Source organism: Globicephala melas, chromosome 11 (genome assembly GCF_963455315.2).
Source record: "Globicephala melas chromosome 11, mGloMel1.2, whole genome shotgun sequence".
In the NCBI taxonomy this organism is placed as follows: Eukaryota; Metazoa; Chordata; class Mammalia; order Artiodactyla; family Delphinidae; genus Globicephala; species Globicephala melas.
Window position 1 is genome coordinate 98188877 of NC_083324.2, and position 14216 is coordinate 98203092.

A 14216-nucleotide genomic window follows, 5' to 3' on the forward strand; every position below is an offset into this window, starting at 1 on the left:
CATAATCTAGGATTTCAGCAAAAGAGAAGGTACCCGGGCCTATGGCTGGACTAGAGAGTGAAATTTCTAGCATAAATTCATACAGCTGAACTCAGGACAGATGGTTAAAAAAATTTAGAGCCATATAGAAACTACCAGGTCAGTGATGTTCAATATAGCATTCTGCAAAGATGCGACTGTTCTATATCTGCAGCATTAAATGTGGCAGCCGCTATCCACATATGGCCATTAAGAGCTTGAAATGTGGCTAGCATGGCTAAATTTTTAACTTCATTTAAATGTAAATGATTTAAATAGCCATCTGTGACTAGTGGCTACCATATCGGACAGTGCAGTTTTAGGTCAGCACTGTCTAATAGAAATATAATGTGAGCCACATTTGTAATTCGTATTTGAACAAAGGAAACAGAAACAAGTGAAATTAATTTAATAATGCATGTATATTGACCTGAATATTAAAAATATTATAACTCAATATACAACCAATATAAAAGTATTGATGAGATATTTTAAATCCTTTTCTCATACTACTTTTTTGTACAAAGTCTTCAAAATGTGGTATATACTCTACACTTAGAGCACATCTCTCTTTGGACGGGCCACATTTCTGATGCTCAGTAGCCACTCAGGGCTTCCCTGGTGGCGCAGTGGTTGAGAGTCCGCCTTTCGATGCAGGGGACGCGGGTTCGTGCCCCAGTCCGGGAAGATCCCACATGCCGCGGAGCGGCTGGGCCCGTGAGCCATGGCCGCTGAGCCTGCGCGTCCGGAGCCTGTGCTCCGCAACGGGAGAGGCCGCGACAGTGAGAGGCCTGCGTACTGCAAAAAAAAAAAAAAAAAAGCCACATGAGACTAGTGGCTACTGTACTGGACAGGGCTAATGATTACATCATGGTGGCCCAGGAGGTGAAATGATTTTCCCCCACTTCCTTTCTCCTACGAGGATTTTTTGTCTTTGCTGCCCAGGTTTCCTCTGTGAGACCTGTAACATCTGGCAGTAAGAAGGGAAGGAGGATTTGAACTTTTTTCCCTACCAAGCTAGTTTTGGATTTCTGTGGATAAGCATTTACTGTGACTCTCAAAGTACAAATTGTGCATCGGTGGGCTGATTAGGTTCCCAGAAATAGAAATGAAGAAGATGGTGGTGGGAGGAAAGAGAAGAGAAGTTGAGTTGATCTTCAGGCACCTGTGGCGGCCACGGGAAACAGCAGTGTGACTGGAAAGGATGAAATAGGCATCACAGAGTGTGGCCTTCCTCAGACTGGGGGTCTCAGAGCTCTCAGGCTCTTTGTTCCCAGCAACCCATGGGGTCCGAGTTTTGGAGTGATCCAGGGGAGCTGGGAGTTGGCCTTCTCAACTAGCTTCTTAAATGATTATTACACGGAAGTGTAAGTCACTGAATCAGATTTATGAAATTCCACAACAGGCCGAGAATTTGTAAAGGATCCCATGTTGTCTTGGAGAATTAAAAATTCTTTGGTCCTAGGTCATCATTAGCCTCAATATTCTGGGCTCGACAAAAATAAAGAATTGATGGATTTCAAAGGACAAGTTCGACACATTCTTGGCTCATTTACAAAAAGGCATGAATTTGAAGATGGAGGGAAAGCTCCCAGGGCTACAGGATTCCTTAACAGGCCGTATGCTTAACAGGCAATATGTTTTCTTTCTTTTTTCTCACTTTCTTTCTTTTTCTTTCTTTCTTTCTTTCTTTCTTTCTTTCTTTCTTTCTTTCTTTCTTTCTTTCTTTCTTTCTTTCTTTTTCTTTCTTTCTTTTTCTCTCTTTTTCTTTCTTTCTTTCTTTCTTTCTTTTTCTTTCTTTCTTTTTCTCTCTTTTTCTTTCTTTCTTTCTTTCTTTCTTTCTTTCTTTCTTTCTTTTTCTCTCTTTTTCTTTCTTTCTTTCTTTCTTTCTTTCTTTCTTTCTTTCTTTCTTTCTTTCTTTCTTTTTCTTTTCTTTTTCTCTCTTTTTCTTTCTTTCTTTCTTTCTTTCTTTCTTTCTTTCTTTTCTTTCTTTCTTTCTTTCTTTCTTTCTTTCTTTCTTTCTTTTCTTTCTTTCTTTCTCTCTCTCTCTCTCTCTCCCTTCCTTCCTTCCTTCTTTCCTTTTCTTTCTTTCTTCTCTCAGTAAAAAAAGTCATTTTTTTTTTTTTTGCTTGGTCATTGCGGGCACCCTCTCTAGGGTGACCATTGTTTCTATTGTTTGTTTTGTTTTGGGCAGTTCAAGGTGGGCATTTTCTGCCAATGCAATAATAAACCACCGTTTTTGCTGATTCTCCATGAACTTGCAGCAGCAGCTGCTGCCTGGTTACCACAAGCAGGAAATCCACAGCTACCTGAAGTATGCAGACAAAGAATAAAACATGAAGAGAAGAAAGGCTGAAGGCTAAACTGCTGGTGCTTCAAATTTCCAATTCCATGAGAAATGCAGACAGGACTCTCTCCTCAGGCGAAAGGGGGCTGCGTAGGCTCTGCTTCGTCAGCCACCAGAGAATACACAGCTTGGACCAAAGTCAGGCTCCTGCTACCTCTGAGGAAGAAGGTCCTAAACTTCTAAGCCTCCAAGGCTCTGCTGCCTCTCCAGGCCTTGTTCAAATGCAGACTTCCACTCTGAGAATGACGACTTCAGGGGCTCAGAGCCCTTGCTTGAGAAATCCCGCATCAGCTGCAGCAAGTCGCTGCCATTCATCACTTGCTGAGGGCGTCCTGTATGGCAGACTCTGTTCTAAGGGCTTTGTGTATATTGTCCGATTCTATCCTTACAACAATCCCGTGAAGTCACTTGTACCTCCTTGTTGTCAGATGCAGAAACCAAGGCTCAGGGTAATTTTGCCTGAAGTCACGTAACCATAAGGGACAGTAACGGTTCGTCACTATGTAAGTGTGGCTTCCAACCCCGTGCTTATTCGTAACCAGGTTCCCAAGGTGTGGTCCCTAGACCAGCATCATCAACCTCATCTGGGGACTTGGAAAATTCTCAGGCTTCTCCCCGGAGGTGCTGAAGGGGACACTGGGGGTGGGTCCAGCAAGTTGTGGTTGAAGAAATCCTCCAAGTGATGCTGAGGCAGGTTCGAGTTTGAGAACCACTGGACCGGGCTAAGCTGCCCGCTCTCCAGGGGTGAGGCAGGCAGCAGAAAATCCTTACAAAGTAATAGTGGCTTTGGCATGCTGCCTGCAGCTCTAACATGACAGTGAGGATGTTGACGGCAGAGAACCTGTGTGATTCCCAGGTGGCGGAGAAGCATCGCCCCCTCCGGGGGTCTGTTGACTCATCTAGAGGAAACGGAACCAAGACACACGAGTTCCCACGTAGGCCACACTGTCATCTGGGCTCTGACCAGTGGTGGGTGAAGGACAGGCCCAGAAGCTGGGATGGGGAGAGACTGAGGAAAAATTCCAAGGACCAGCAGAGCAGAAAGCCTGAAGCAAAGCAACTTGGAGAAGCAAGAGGTCTACAACGGCCCAGAAATCGAAGATGAGCAAACAGGCAGGCGATGCTACCCCAGAGAAGATGTATTCTTAAACCGAGGCCTCAGGTGAAGCCACTTATCCCCCTTCTTGTAGAGCAGAAATCAGTGACTGCGTTCCTGGGGCCTGCGTTTATTAATAACGTGTGCCGGGAATGCAGAACATTTGAAAATTGAGGCCCGAGGTCAGGCTGCGGTGTGCTTGATAGAGGCTTTTGGGCCACTGGCATGGATAAACGGTGGAGCTTCTTCAAGGTAGCACTTGCCTGGAAGGTGTTTTGTCCTGTTTTCTCCTATAGGTGCAAGGTATGAGGCATTTTGCAGAAGGCGTTTGTGGGAATTTTTCCAAATCGAGGCAATTTCCAAGTTTCTTCCATTTCTTAGACCCGAGAAAAAGAGCACTTAGAAACAGAGACAGCAAGGGCAATGGAACTCTCGCTGATGAAACGTGAATTGCTGATCTAGACAGAGCTGTTAGGACTGAACTCTACAGTTACTGTCAGATTGAGAAGCCTCTGCAACTGATGGTCTCGGGCGATGTCCGGGCTCACGTGCTCAGTGTGAACCAGGGCAGACAAGAAACGCCCAGGTTTTTCAAGAGGGAGAGAAGACAGGTGGCTGGCATGAGCGCTCACTCAGATTTCACCTTCATCTATTCATAGGCGTGAAATCAGTGAGATGTGCAGGAGCCTCCCTTAGCTGCCGTCAGGAATAGTATCTGCCTTGCGGGCAATGTCAAGTCAGTCCTGAAAAACTGTTCTCAGGGGATCTTCTCTGCCGTATATTGAAATTCATCTAATTATGATGTATTCCCCACTTTGGACAAACAACTGAACGTAGGTAAGCTTGGATTTACACAAAAGATAAACTAGGGAGCAATTATCTCTTGACTCATCAGCTTGCAAAACGTGTCACTATCATACTTATTTTAATTCCAAGCTTTCCCGATGCATTTAAAATTAAGTCCACAACTGATGTTTGCCTGTAGCCTATATATTGCACGAAGTGAGGTATGTCGATATCTGCTGTGTGTATCTCATAATAGATTTTTGCTCCTTCTGGAAAGCGGTTGTTGCACATGGTCAGGGATGGGTGCACCTGCGTCAGCAGTTCTCACGGGACTGCTGTCTTCTCTGCGATTCTGACACATGTATGACGTCAAGTCCTCTCATCATGTTTCCTCCATGTCAATCACAGCCGTCAAGTGTCAAAGAAGAGCCCTTACCCTGAAGGTCTCCTAGTTTATGATCTTATATATCCTGTGCGTACGTGTGCACACACATGCACATGTGCACACACGCAGGCACACGCTATCTAACCACATGGAGATTCTACCGGCGTTAGTCTTATAACTTGAGACACAGACCTACTAGAGAATGGACTTGAGGATACGGGGAGGGGGAAGGGGAAGCTGTGACAAAGCGAGAGAGTGGCGTGGACATATATGCACTACCAAATGTAAAATAGATAGCTAGTGGGAAGCAGCCGCATAGCACAGGGAGATCAGCTCGGTGCTTTGTGACCACCTAGAGGGGTGGGATAGGGAGAGTGGGAGGGAGGGAGACGCAAGAAGGAAGGGATATGGGGATATATGTATATGTATAGCTGATTCACTTTGTTATAAAGCAGAAACTAACACCATCGTAAGGCAATTATACTCCAATAAAGATGTTAAAAAAAAAAAAAGTTTACTGCAGCTTCCCTCCTCAGGGTTAGTAATTAGGTGTGGTCTCTAGGGACATTCAGTTTAATCCCAATTCAGTCGTAAACATCAATGGAGCCAGTTTGAAAGCATCAAGACCAAGCAAAGCAAATGGATCTATATGACCTGATGCCAGGAGGAGAGAAAGGAGCAGGAAGTAGAGTAGGAAGTAAAACAGGGGCCGAGTTTGGTTCCTGCTAAATGAACCCACAGCCAGTAAAGGGCGCTGTGGGAACACAGGGAAAGAGTACAGAATGGATACGAGATGATCCAACACTTTGATTCAGATTCTGTGTAACTCCAAATATCATTGAGTGTTAAGTAGATTATGATTCTTTTTTGAAGACTCTTATTTACTATCCGGAGGGGAGAGAATTCATCCTCTCTAGTCTTTCCTACAAAGATCAACTAATATTTAAAAGAGCAACCTTGTAAATTTATTATATTAACGAAAGAGATTTCCAAAAAGATGAAAATAAGGTTCTGCAGTGCCACCGTTTAGAGGTAATCATGATTAACACCCAAGTGTATCCTGTTGCAGAGTGTTTCGGTGTATACACTTACATACATTTTAATAAAAACAAAATCCAATAGTGGGTACTCTTTATGGCAGCTTCTTTGTCACTTAACAATATTTTTATGAGTATCCTTTTATGTACCTTCATAATCTCCTACAGCATCATTTAAAAGCACAGCAGATTGTACCTTTGTTTGGCTGAAAAATTGGCTGAATTCCGCCAATTCCCTATAATTGGACCTATAGGCTGTTTCCCCCAAATTATCCATCACACCCTAAATGGGAAGGTCAAAAGAGCATCACTGGCTCTTCGAATCCCATGCGCTTTTGCCTTAGAGCTAGCTGAGGAAGATGCAGAAGAAAAGGCAACATTTTATTCACACAGTCTTATTAAGCCTGATCCATTCTGCAGTGTTGTCTGGCTTGGGGAGCAGCCGGCTGGGTGCAGAGGAATGCCTCGTAATGCCGTGGAAACATAACTCAACTGTGGCTGATACCGTACGTACTGTGTGGCCTGTGGTGGGGACACAAGTCTTGTCACCGCTCTGCTGAGAAGGACCTGCAACCCCGGAGGCACTCAGCTTTCTCCTTAATACATCACCAGCCATCACTGGTGTTTGAGCTGGAATTGACCTCACTGCTCATTGGTGCCGTTTTGTCCCCTTTTCTAATCACTTCTTTTCAATAGAATCATTCCTGCAGTAGGCTTGTGGGTGGGTTAAAAAAATTTAATAACTCTGAATGTAAGATTTTACTCTTTCTTGGCTTATGTAATTTACATAAGCATTTGTTTATGCCGCATTTGTGTATCGCTTTTCTGATCAAATTTCCTGGCGATTCCGCAAGTTTGGCTTCTCAGCCCCCCGGTGCAATTATTAACCCCACAGCAAGAAAGCCAATAAATGGCTGCAGGGCTGCCCAGTGTTCAGATAAGATAAACACCAGCCTTTCAAGCTGCTGAACTGAATTGGACGACCTCCGTTTTGGGGAATAATATCTCTTCCGTCTTGTTAAACTTATTAAAACCATTCACGGAGGAAAAACTAGCTCAGTGTTTTTAAACTTGGAGGACCAAGATATTTACTAGGGTTTGATGTGCTTTTTGCCTGTGGCATGCATAAACATCATCAGATGGTCACTTCTGAAGTGGGCTGGTAAACTTGCATTTAGTCCATCATATGCAAATTCAATTATTTATTATTCGGTGCCAGGCTCTCTTTGTCAGGTCTGCAGAGATAGAAAGGAGCAAGAAAGATTCCCCCTTCCTTCAGGGAGATCACAGTTTGAAGTGTCTTCCTTCAAGGAAGACTCACACGCACACACACTATATAGTATAACTTCAACTGAGATAAGTAAGAATGTGATACTCCAGGAGGATCCAGAGGGAGCATTTCACCAGGCTGGGGGCTGGAGGAAGGTTTCCCAGAGGAGGTGATCCTTGAGTTAGGTCTGGGCAGAAGACAAAGGGGGAACAGATATTCGAGGCCAAGGGGACCATCAGAGCAACGTCATGTGAGTGAAAACACAGGGTGTGGTCGGACAGTGGCAAATGACTTATGATAAAGCTGGCGCTAAGGGTGCATCCTCGTGGGGCAGCATGTGTCTAGAAACAGGCTAGAGTCAAATGTGTGATGAACTTTGGTCACTAAAGAACTTAGACTTTGTTCTGTAGAGATGGGGACTCTTGGAGTCTTTTGGGAAGAGGGGAGACGTGATCAGATCGGTATCTGAGAAAACCATGCTGGTGGCAGTAGGGAGGGAGGGAAACCAATTAGAAGCCATTTCTGTCATCCAGGAGGGAGATGGGGAGACTTTATCCAGGGAGTAGAAGGAAGGAGGAGTGAAGGACAGCCCAGTATGTGTCCTTTCTTACTAAGCTGGCGGTACTTCCAAGCATACCACTATGCCAGTATGCTTGGAAGAATGCATACCATACATTTGGGTTCAAGAATACTTATTTGGGAAGAACACTGGAAAGATAAGCCAAAGACAGGAGATAGGACAGTAGACGCTGGCTAGAGGTATCAGCTTATGAAGACGTCAATCTTTCTCAGGGGGGTTATTATTTAGTTATCAGTTCAAGATGCTTTGAGGTCCTCCAAAACATTCTGTAAAATCAGGAATGCTGGCAGACCATCAGCATTTTATGCTATATTAATATAGCCTCTAACTGGCTTTCAAAGAACCTAAGGCAATCAGGAAAGTAATTCTGTATTAAATTTCCCAGATTGCCCTGTTCCAACAGGTTGAATCCATTGGGAATGACCTCTACCCATCCAGTTTCCTTGGCATTTTATACCTCTTTAATGCAACTTGGAAGAGTTGTCTTGTGACTCTCCAATCCCTTCAGACCGTCATGAATGGCTTTGAAGGCAGAAACTATTTTTGGTTCATCTTCAGGCTCCCCAAAGTGCTTGGCATGGAGTAGGACTTAGTGTGGAAGGAAGGAAGGAAGGAAGGAAGGAAGGAAGGAAGGTAGGAAGGATGGATGACTGTAGGGTGAGGAGTTTGGTACAGGCATGGCCGAGGGCAGGTAGAAAAAGTTAAATAGGGGCCAACTCATGAAGAGTTCACCGTGCTGGGGAAATACATCAATGCACCCGATTAATCAGAAATATTTCCAGTAAGTTGAAAAAGGAAAACTGACTAATCATTCTTTGGTAGGTTAGTTAAGAATTTTAAAATGTCCTGATTCGAAACAAAGTCAGACCACTGGCCAGAAAGAGTTCTTAAATAATAAATTTTAAATAAACTCCTGGTCAAAAGCACATTCATACATTTCATTGTTTGTTCTTTTGCTCATTCATTCCTTAGAAGCCAAGATCATGGCTCTGGAGCCAGCCTGTCCAGGTTGAAGCCATGGGTCCCTCACCAGCTCTGTGACGGCACAAGGTCCTAAAACTCTGTGCCTTGTTTTCTGCATCTGTAGAGTATTAATAATACTAACTCTTGAGGGTGGGGTAGGAAGCAAATGACTCACTGGATGAAAAGCTCTTAGAACAGTGTGTGGTACCAGTGCTTAATATTGCATTAGCTGTTTCACTCTGTCTATGTGCTGTTCTTAGCACTCCCTATGTATCAGTGCATTCAATATCCTGGGAATAAGAAGGTGGAGATGGTAGCACCCCATCCACAGGAAGTCTATGGGGGATGACAAATGAGAGTGAGCGATTGGAGGCCAACATGGCAGGTGCTAGAACTGAGTTATGAGTCCCGCACTTCGGGGAGCAGAGAGGAGGGTCGCGAGGGAGGACTGAGCTGAGGCTTGTCGCCTGCACGTCACAGCCAAGTCCAGCCTGCTCCTTCCAGCCTGCACGCCCTAAATTCCCCCATTTTCCTGCACAAACCTCCCTTGTCTGCATCCCTTAGGATGGGAAGGGGACCCCAATTCTTCTCGATTGTTTGTTCAGAAAGCATAACTGGCTGATTTCTCTCTAGTTTGCGTGAATGTGGAAATAGAGAAGCAGGTGTTTGTGGGCTGTGGGATTAAGGGTCTGCTCCCCCTTGGCCGACGGGGACGGGAAGGAGGCCCTGGGAAGGGGGACGAGAGCAGCTTCCGGGGAAGGTCAGTCACAGGTCAGACCCAAGTTTTAGTTAAATACACAGAGGCATCTCAGGGCCTCAGTGAAGACGGTGGTGAGGACAAAGGAGGACGTGGCGGGGGACAGGCCAGAGTGGGGTACGACTAGCAGAGGGTTGGGGGTTGGTGAATTGGAGAAAGAGGAGATAATACAGCGGGTTTCACGCTTCTATTCAATATATTTTGAATCAAGATACCTAATGTCCCTATTGGACATTGGCTCAAAGGGAATGACCACAGTTCAACAGTGACATTTGGAAAGCTTCATTTTATCCCGCCAGCGTATATCGAGGAGACCCTGCACTAAAGGGATCGCTGACGAGAAGCCTGGAAACACTGAATCTCAGTGGATTTGGGGAAGCTACTGGTTCTTTCTGTCGCTAGTCATTTTTCACAAGGTGCCACCACTAACAGTAACAAGTTTCTCTTTGTAAACACCCGATAGGCACATTTCATTTGCTGTTCACACTCCCTGTAAGGCAGGCCCTGTGGGATGGGCCGTGTGGTCGTTTTTGTACAACACGTGATGATACGTGAGGTTAAGCTCGTCCACAGGTGAGGGGGGAGACCCAGACGCCGGCCTGGGTGTCCTGACCTCCAACGTGAGCTCCTGTCCACCTCCCTCTGGGCCTCAGCCAGCCATCAGCCAGCCAGACACCTACCTCCTTTCCTTCTTCCGCAGAAAGAAAACTTGGGTTGATCCACTTCACAGATGGGGTAGGAGAAGTTCAGAATGGACAGGCCTTTACTGAAGAGAGCAATGTCCAGAAACAGCTCCTTGATGTCCTCCCCTGAAGGGAAAGGGAAGACCAGCTTTCCTGTTAGTGTGGGATTTGCTGTGCGTCACAGTGTTCCAACTTCATAAAAGCATGAGCCAAAGGACCTTTCTTTTCCAGAAATCTGCACTGTATGGGGAACAGTTTTCTTTTTTGGTAAAACAGCATTGGGGCAACGCTACTGGGACAGCCCTGGGGATGAAATGCGGCCCTTTCACGAACTTCATCTGCTTGGAGCAGGTAGCTGACCTGCTCCCCTGGCCTGATGCCATGGCCCCTGAATGTGGCGGCCGGGGGCCTGGCTTCCACAGCTTCTCAGCTACGTAGTCCCAGGTGCCTCCCCTGAGAGCAGTGGGCTGTGGTCCAGCCTGCCTACCCTCACCGCTGATGGCAGGCAGACATTGTCCCGTTGTCACATGGGAAGCTTCCGGCTGCTCTGCAGAGCTGGCTCCCGACTTTCTGCCTTTTCTCCATCCCTCCCTTTTATGTTTCACTCACTCCTCCTTCTATTCCTCTTTCCTCTCTGTCTCTCCCTAAAGCATCCATGGAGCTGCTGGTATAGAGCCCAGAGGCTGTGCAGGGTCTGGAAATATGAAGATGCGCGAGAGTTCTTGGCCTCCGGAATGTTCCCTCCGTTTCTCTGGAGTGATCCCACATGCTCAGTTTATTAACTCCTTCTGCCCTGGTTTTGATGAATCTGTGTTAGAAAGGAGATACACTAGCAGCTATAGCAATGTAATGACCAACGGTAATGACACGACCACGTAAAAATAAACAATCAGAAAGCATTCTGGCTCACGGATTGGGGTGCAGGGAGAAGATATTCCATGTCTTTGCCTGTGTCAAGGTTTAAGAACTTATAAGAGCTATTTGGGGAATGAAATAATGCAAAGATAAACCATGCTGCTGGTTGTGGCTTGTTTGGGGCTGAGATAACTAAGCAAAAAAGGTCTCTCAAGCAGACACCAATATTTAGGCTCAAAATATTTTCTTTATTTTGCTGCATATACTGATTCCAGGTGCTTGTAATACCCAAATGAGTGCCTGGGGTCTTTTTGGTACAAAAGCACAGCATTAAGTGAGAGTTCTGCTCTATCTGGATGTTACCCAGAGAGAGAAATGAAGACGAAAATGGCACTAGAGTTAATTCCAGAGAGTGATGGGGGCAGTGGTGTCGCCACAGCCGCCACAGTAAACACGGGCAACTGGGCGTCTGGGCCGCGAAGAGGTTGTGTAATGTTTTATATTATGTCAATAATTTTTACTTACTCAGAATGATTCCAAATCTGATGTTGATATTTGGTTTTACTTGTTTGAGACACTGGTCAACAGACAAGCCAAAATCTTGTAATGCGTCTGCCAAGAAGAAGACAGCAGATTAGGTGTGAAGACACTGCACATGCTGCAAGCTCATATTCAAAATGTACAGCAATTCTTTTTTCTTTTTTTAATTATTATTATTTATTTTAACATCTTTATTGGAGTATAATTGCTTTACAATGGTGTGTTAGTTTCTGCTTTATAACAAAGAGAATCAGCTATACGTATACATATATCCCCATATCCCCTCCCTCTTGCGTCTCCCTCCCTCCCACCCTATCCCACCCCTCTAGGTGGTCACAAAGCACCGAGCTGATCTCCCTGTGCTATGCAGCTGCTTCCCACTAGCTATCTATTTTACGTTTGGTAGTATAGATACGTCCATGCCACTCTCTCACTTCGTCCCAGCTTTCCCTTCCCCCTCCCCATGTCCTCAATACCTGTTTTATTCCTCCCTTCCTCCCTTCCTTCCTTCCTGTATACGAAATACTTTTTTTTTTTTTGCGGTACGCGGGCCTCTCACTGCTGTGGCCTCTCCCGTTGCGGAGCACAGGCTCCGGACGCGCAGGCTCAGCGGCCATGGCTCACGGGCCCAGCCGCTCCGCGGCATGTGGGATCTTCCCGGACCGGGGCACGAACCCGTGTCCCCTGCATCGGCAGGCGGACTCTCAACCACTGCGCCACCAGGGAAGCCCCAATTTTTTTTTTTTTTCGAAATACTTTTTAAAGTATACAAGCACGTATGACTTTGTACTTTGCTCTTTGACTTGTCCCACAACAATTAACCTAAACACAGAGCTCCTAGAGGCAAGAGCCAGTGTTTGTTTTGTTTGTATTGTTTTGCTTTCCATGTCCTTTTCCTTCATGTTTCCCACTGGGCCCCAGAGAGGACGACTGATTTTAACTGAGAGTCTGTGTTATGTGAGTCACTGAACTGTGCACTTTGTGAGCTATCGACTTAATTCTTCCGACTCCCCAGTGCCTAGCACAGAGCCCTGCAGTCGGACACTCCATAAAGGCACACATGAGCGGATGAATGGGCTACGTATGAAGCTGCCTCAGCTTCAAATCCACCCTTCAGGGCTCTGCTGTGTGAAGCTGGGGGCGCTCTTCAACCACGTTTCTCCTTTGCCACCTGCCAGAGATGTGCCGGAGGTCAGACTGGGGCTGAGCGGGCGAAGGACTTGCTTCTTCTTCCCTGCTTGCTGATGCTTGAGCGTGTTGTCCGGCGATGGCCTGTCACCCTGGCAGTGGCTGTTGGTTCCAGTGTCCAGCTCTCCCTCTCTCTCTCTCTTTTTTTTTTTACTTTATACTACACTTTATTTATTTTGCCTTATTTTTTTATTATTGGAGTTTTGCACCGTCTTGGCATCAGCTGAGGCTCAGCTCTACTGGCTCCAAGCTTCTGTGATGACGGTACCTCGGAGGCCATCACCCCTTCCCCAGCTGGCAGCGTCTCAGCACCTCAGGCCCTTCTTTCAAGCTTCCAGGTTCTAACAACCCTAGCCTCTGTCCTCTGCTCATAGCCCTCTGGGAGCAGCTGCTTCCTCACTGCTTCCTTCTGCTTTTCTGGTTCTCTAACAACTGCTTAACCAACACTCTGTATTAAATTTTCTCCGTGGAGATGACTGACAGGGTCTCTGAATTCCTGACCGGACCTAGACTGATAGAATGAGTGACAATCTTGAGAGATAGGCATGACTGTCCTTATTTCACAGGTGGGAAAATAAAGACTCAGAGAGGTGGTGCTGACTTACCTAGGTTCAAGAACTAGAACGTGGCAGAGTCAAGGTTCAAACCCAGACTTAAAAACAAATAAATAAGAAGTTGCCACCCAGTACTGCACAGAGGCACTCACAAGTAGAGCCTTGAAGACGTATGCTAAGTTTCTGATTAGTAAGATCGCCTGGAACATTTGCATGCAGACATATGGCATTTGCATGCAGACATATGGCATCTGGCGGTTCTGTTTCATAACTGGCTTCAATTTCGGCTTAGCTATGAGCTCACATTGTCGATGGGAGCGTTCCAGACCGTTTAATCACCCACATCGCCGACCTGGAGGGCATATAACTGTCTGTGATATCTGCCGTGGAAATGAGCACTAGGCTATTCAGCCTTGCGAATCAATCTAGGTGCACTTTCGTTTGATGAACCCCCCTACGATCTGGTCACTAATTTTCTGGGGGGATAAAAGCCATTTTCTCTTATGCTTAGTTTAGTTCTTCACTGGCATCTTCGTGTCATCCCAGGGTTTGTTTCGTCTTGGAAAATGGGACCAGGGGGTAAGGAGACAATTGTTTCTGCCACATATTTGGCCCTCGGGATCGAAAGAGACCAACGAACAGACGTTTGGGAACGAGCATCCTCAAAATTGTGAGCGAATTGAAGTTGCGATCTGCGGAAAGGTAAAAGAGGCTAACCGTGTGTCGCTTAGCTAATTAGCAGGTGCAAAATGACACTGTGCTTATCAATATTTTAAATGTATAGATGGAGAGAATAAACCAAGGGCAGGAGAAGGAAATAAACATCTCCCTGGCACTGGAAAAATATTCTTGTTAGGAAAATAATCTTAATAAGAAACAAAGTTAAAAAGGAAGCAGCAGATTGCTCCTCTCTGAGGATGTGAGTATAAAAACAGAAAGATAGATTGCGTAAAAAGTGCTTAGGGCTTTGGTGCTCTTTTCTAGCAGTTATTTCAATTTTATATTTGAGAGCAAATTTTATATTTAAGAGTGAATTTTATATTTGGGAGTGAGTATGCACTTTGCAGTTGTCTTGGGGAAAATGACATCCGTTCCTCCCATCCCCCCAATCCCAGCCTTGCACACTTATAGCCTTTCCTCTTTTGACTTGTATTTTC

At 45.6% G+C, this 14216-nt stretch overlaps 1 protein-coding gene across 1 annotated transcript in view; it reads right to left on the reverse strand.

Annotated features, from left to right (window-relative positions):
• The window catches only part of LY86 (lymphocyte antigen 86), a 49609-nt gene that overhangs the window by 13695 nt on the left and 21698 nt on the right, over positions 1-14216 (reverse strand). Inside the window, exons 2-3 of the mRNA XM_030881491.2 lie at positions 11303-11389; positions 9920-10048 (exon numbers count right to left, since the gene is read on the reverse strand). Coding sequence (XP_030737351.1) covers positions 9920-10048; positions 11303-11389 — 216 coding nt within the window. The remainder of the gene's footprint in view (positions 1-9919; positions 10049-11302; positions 11390-14216) is intronic.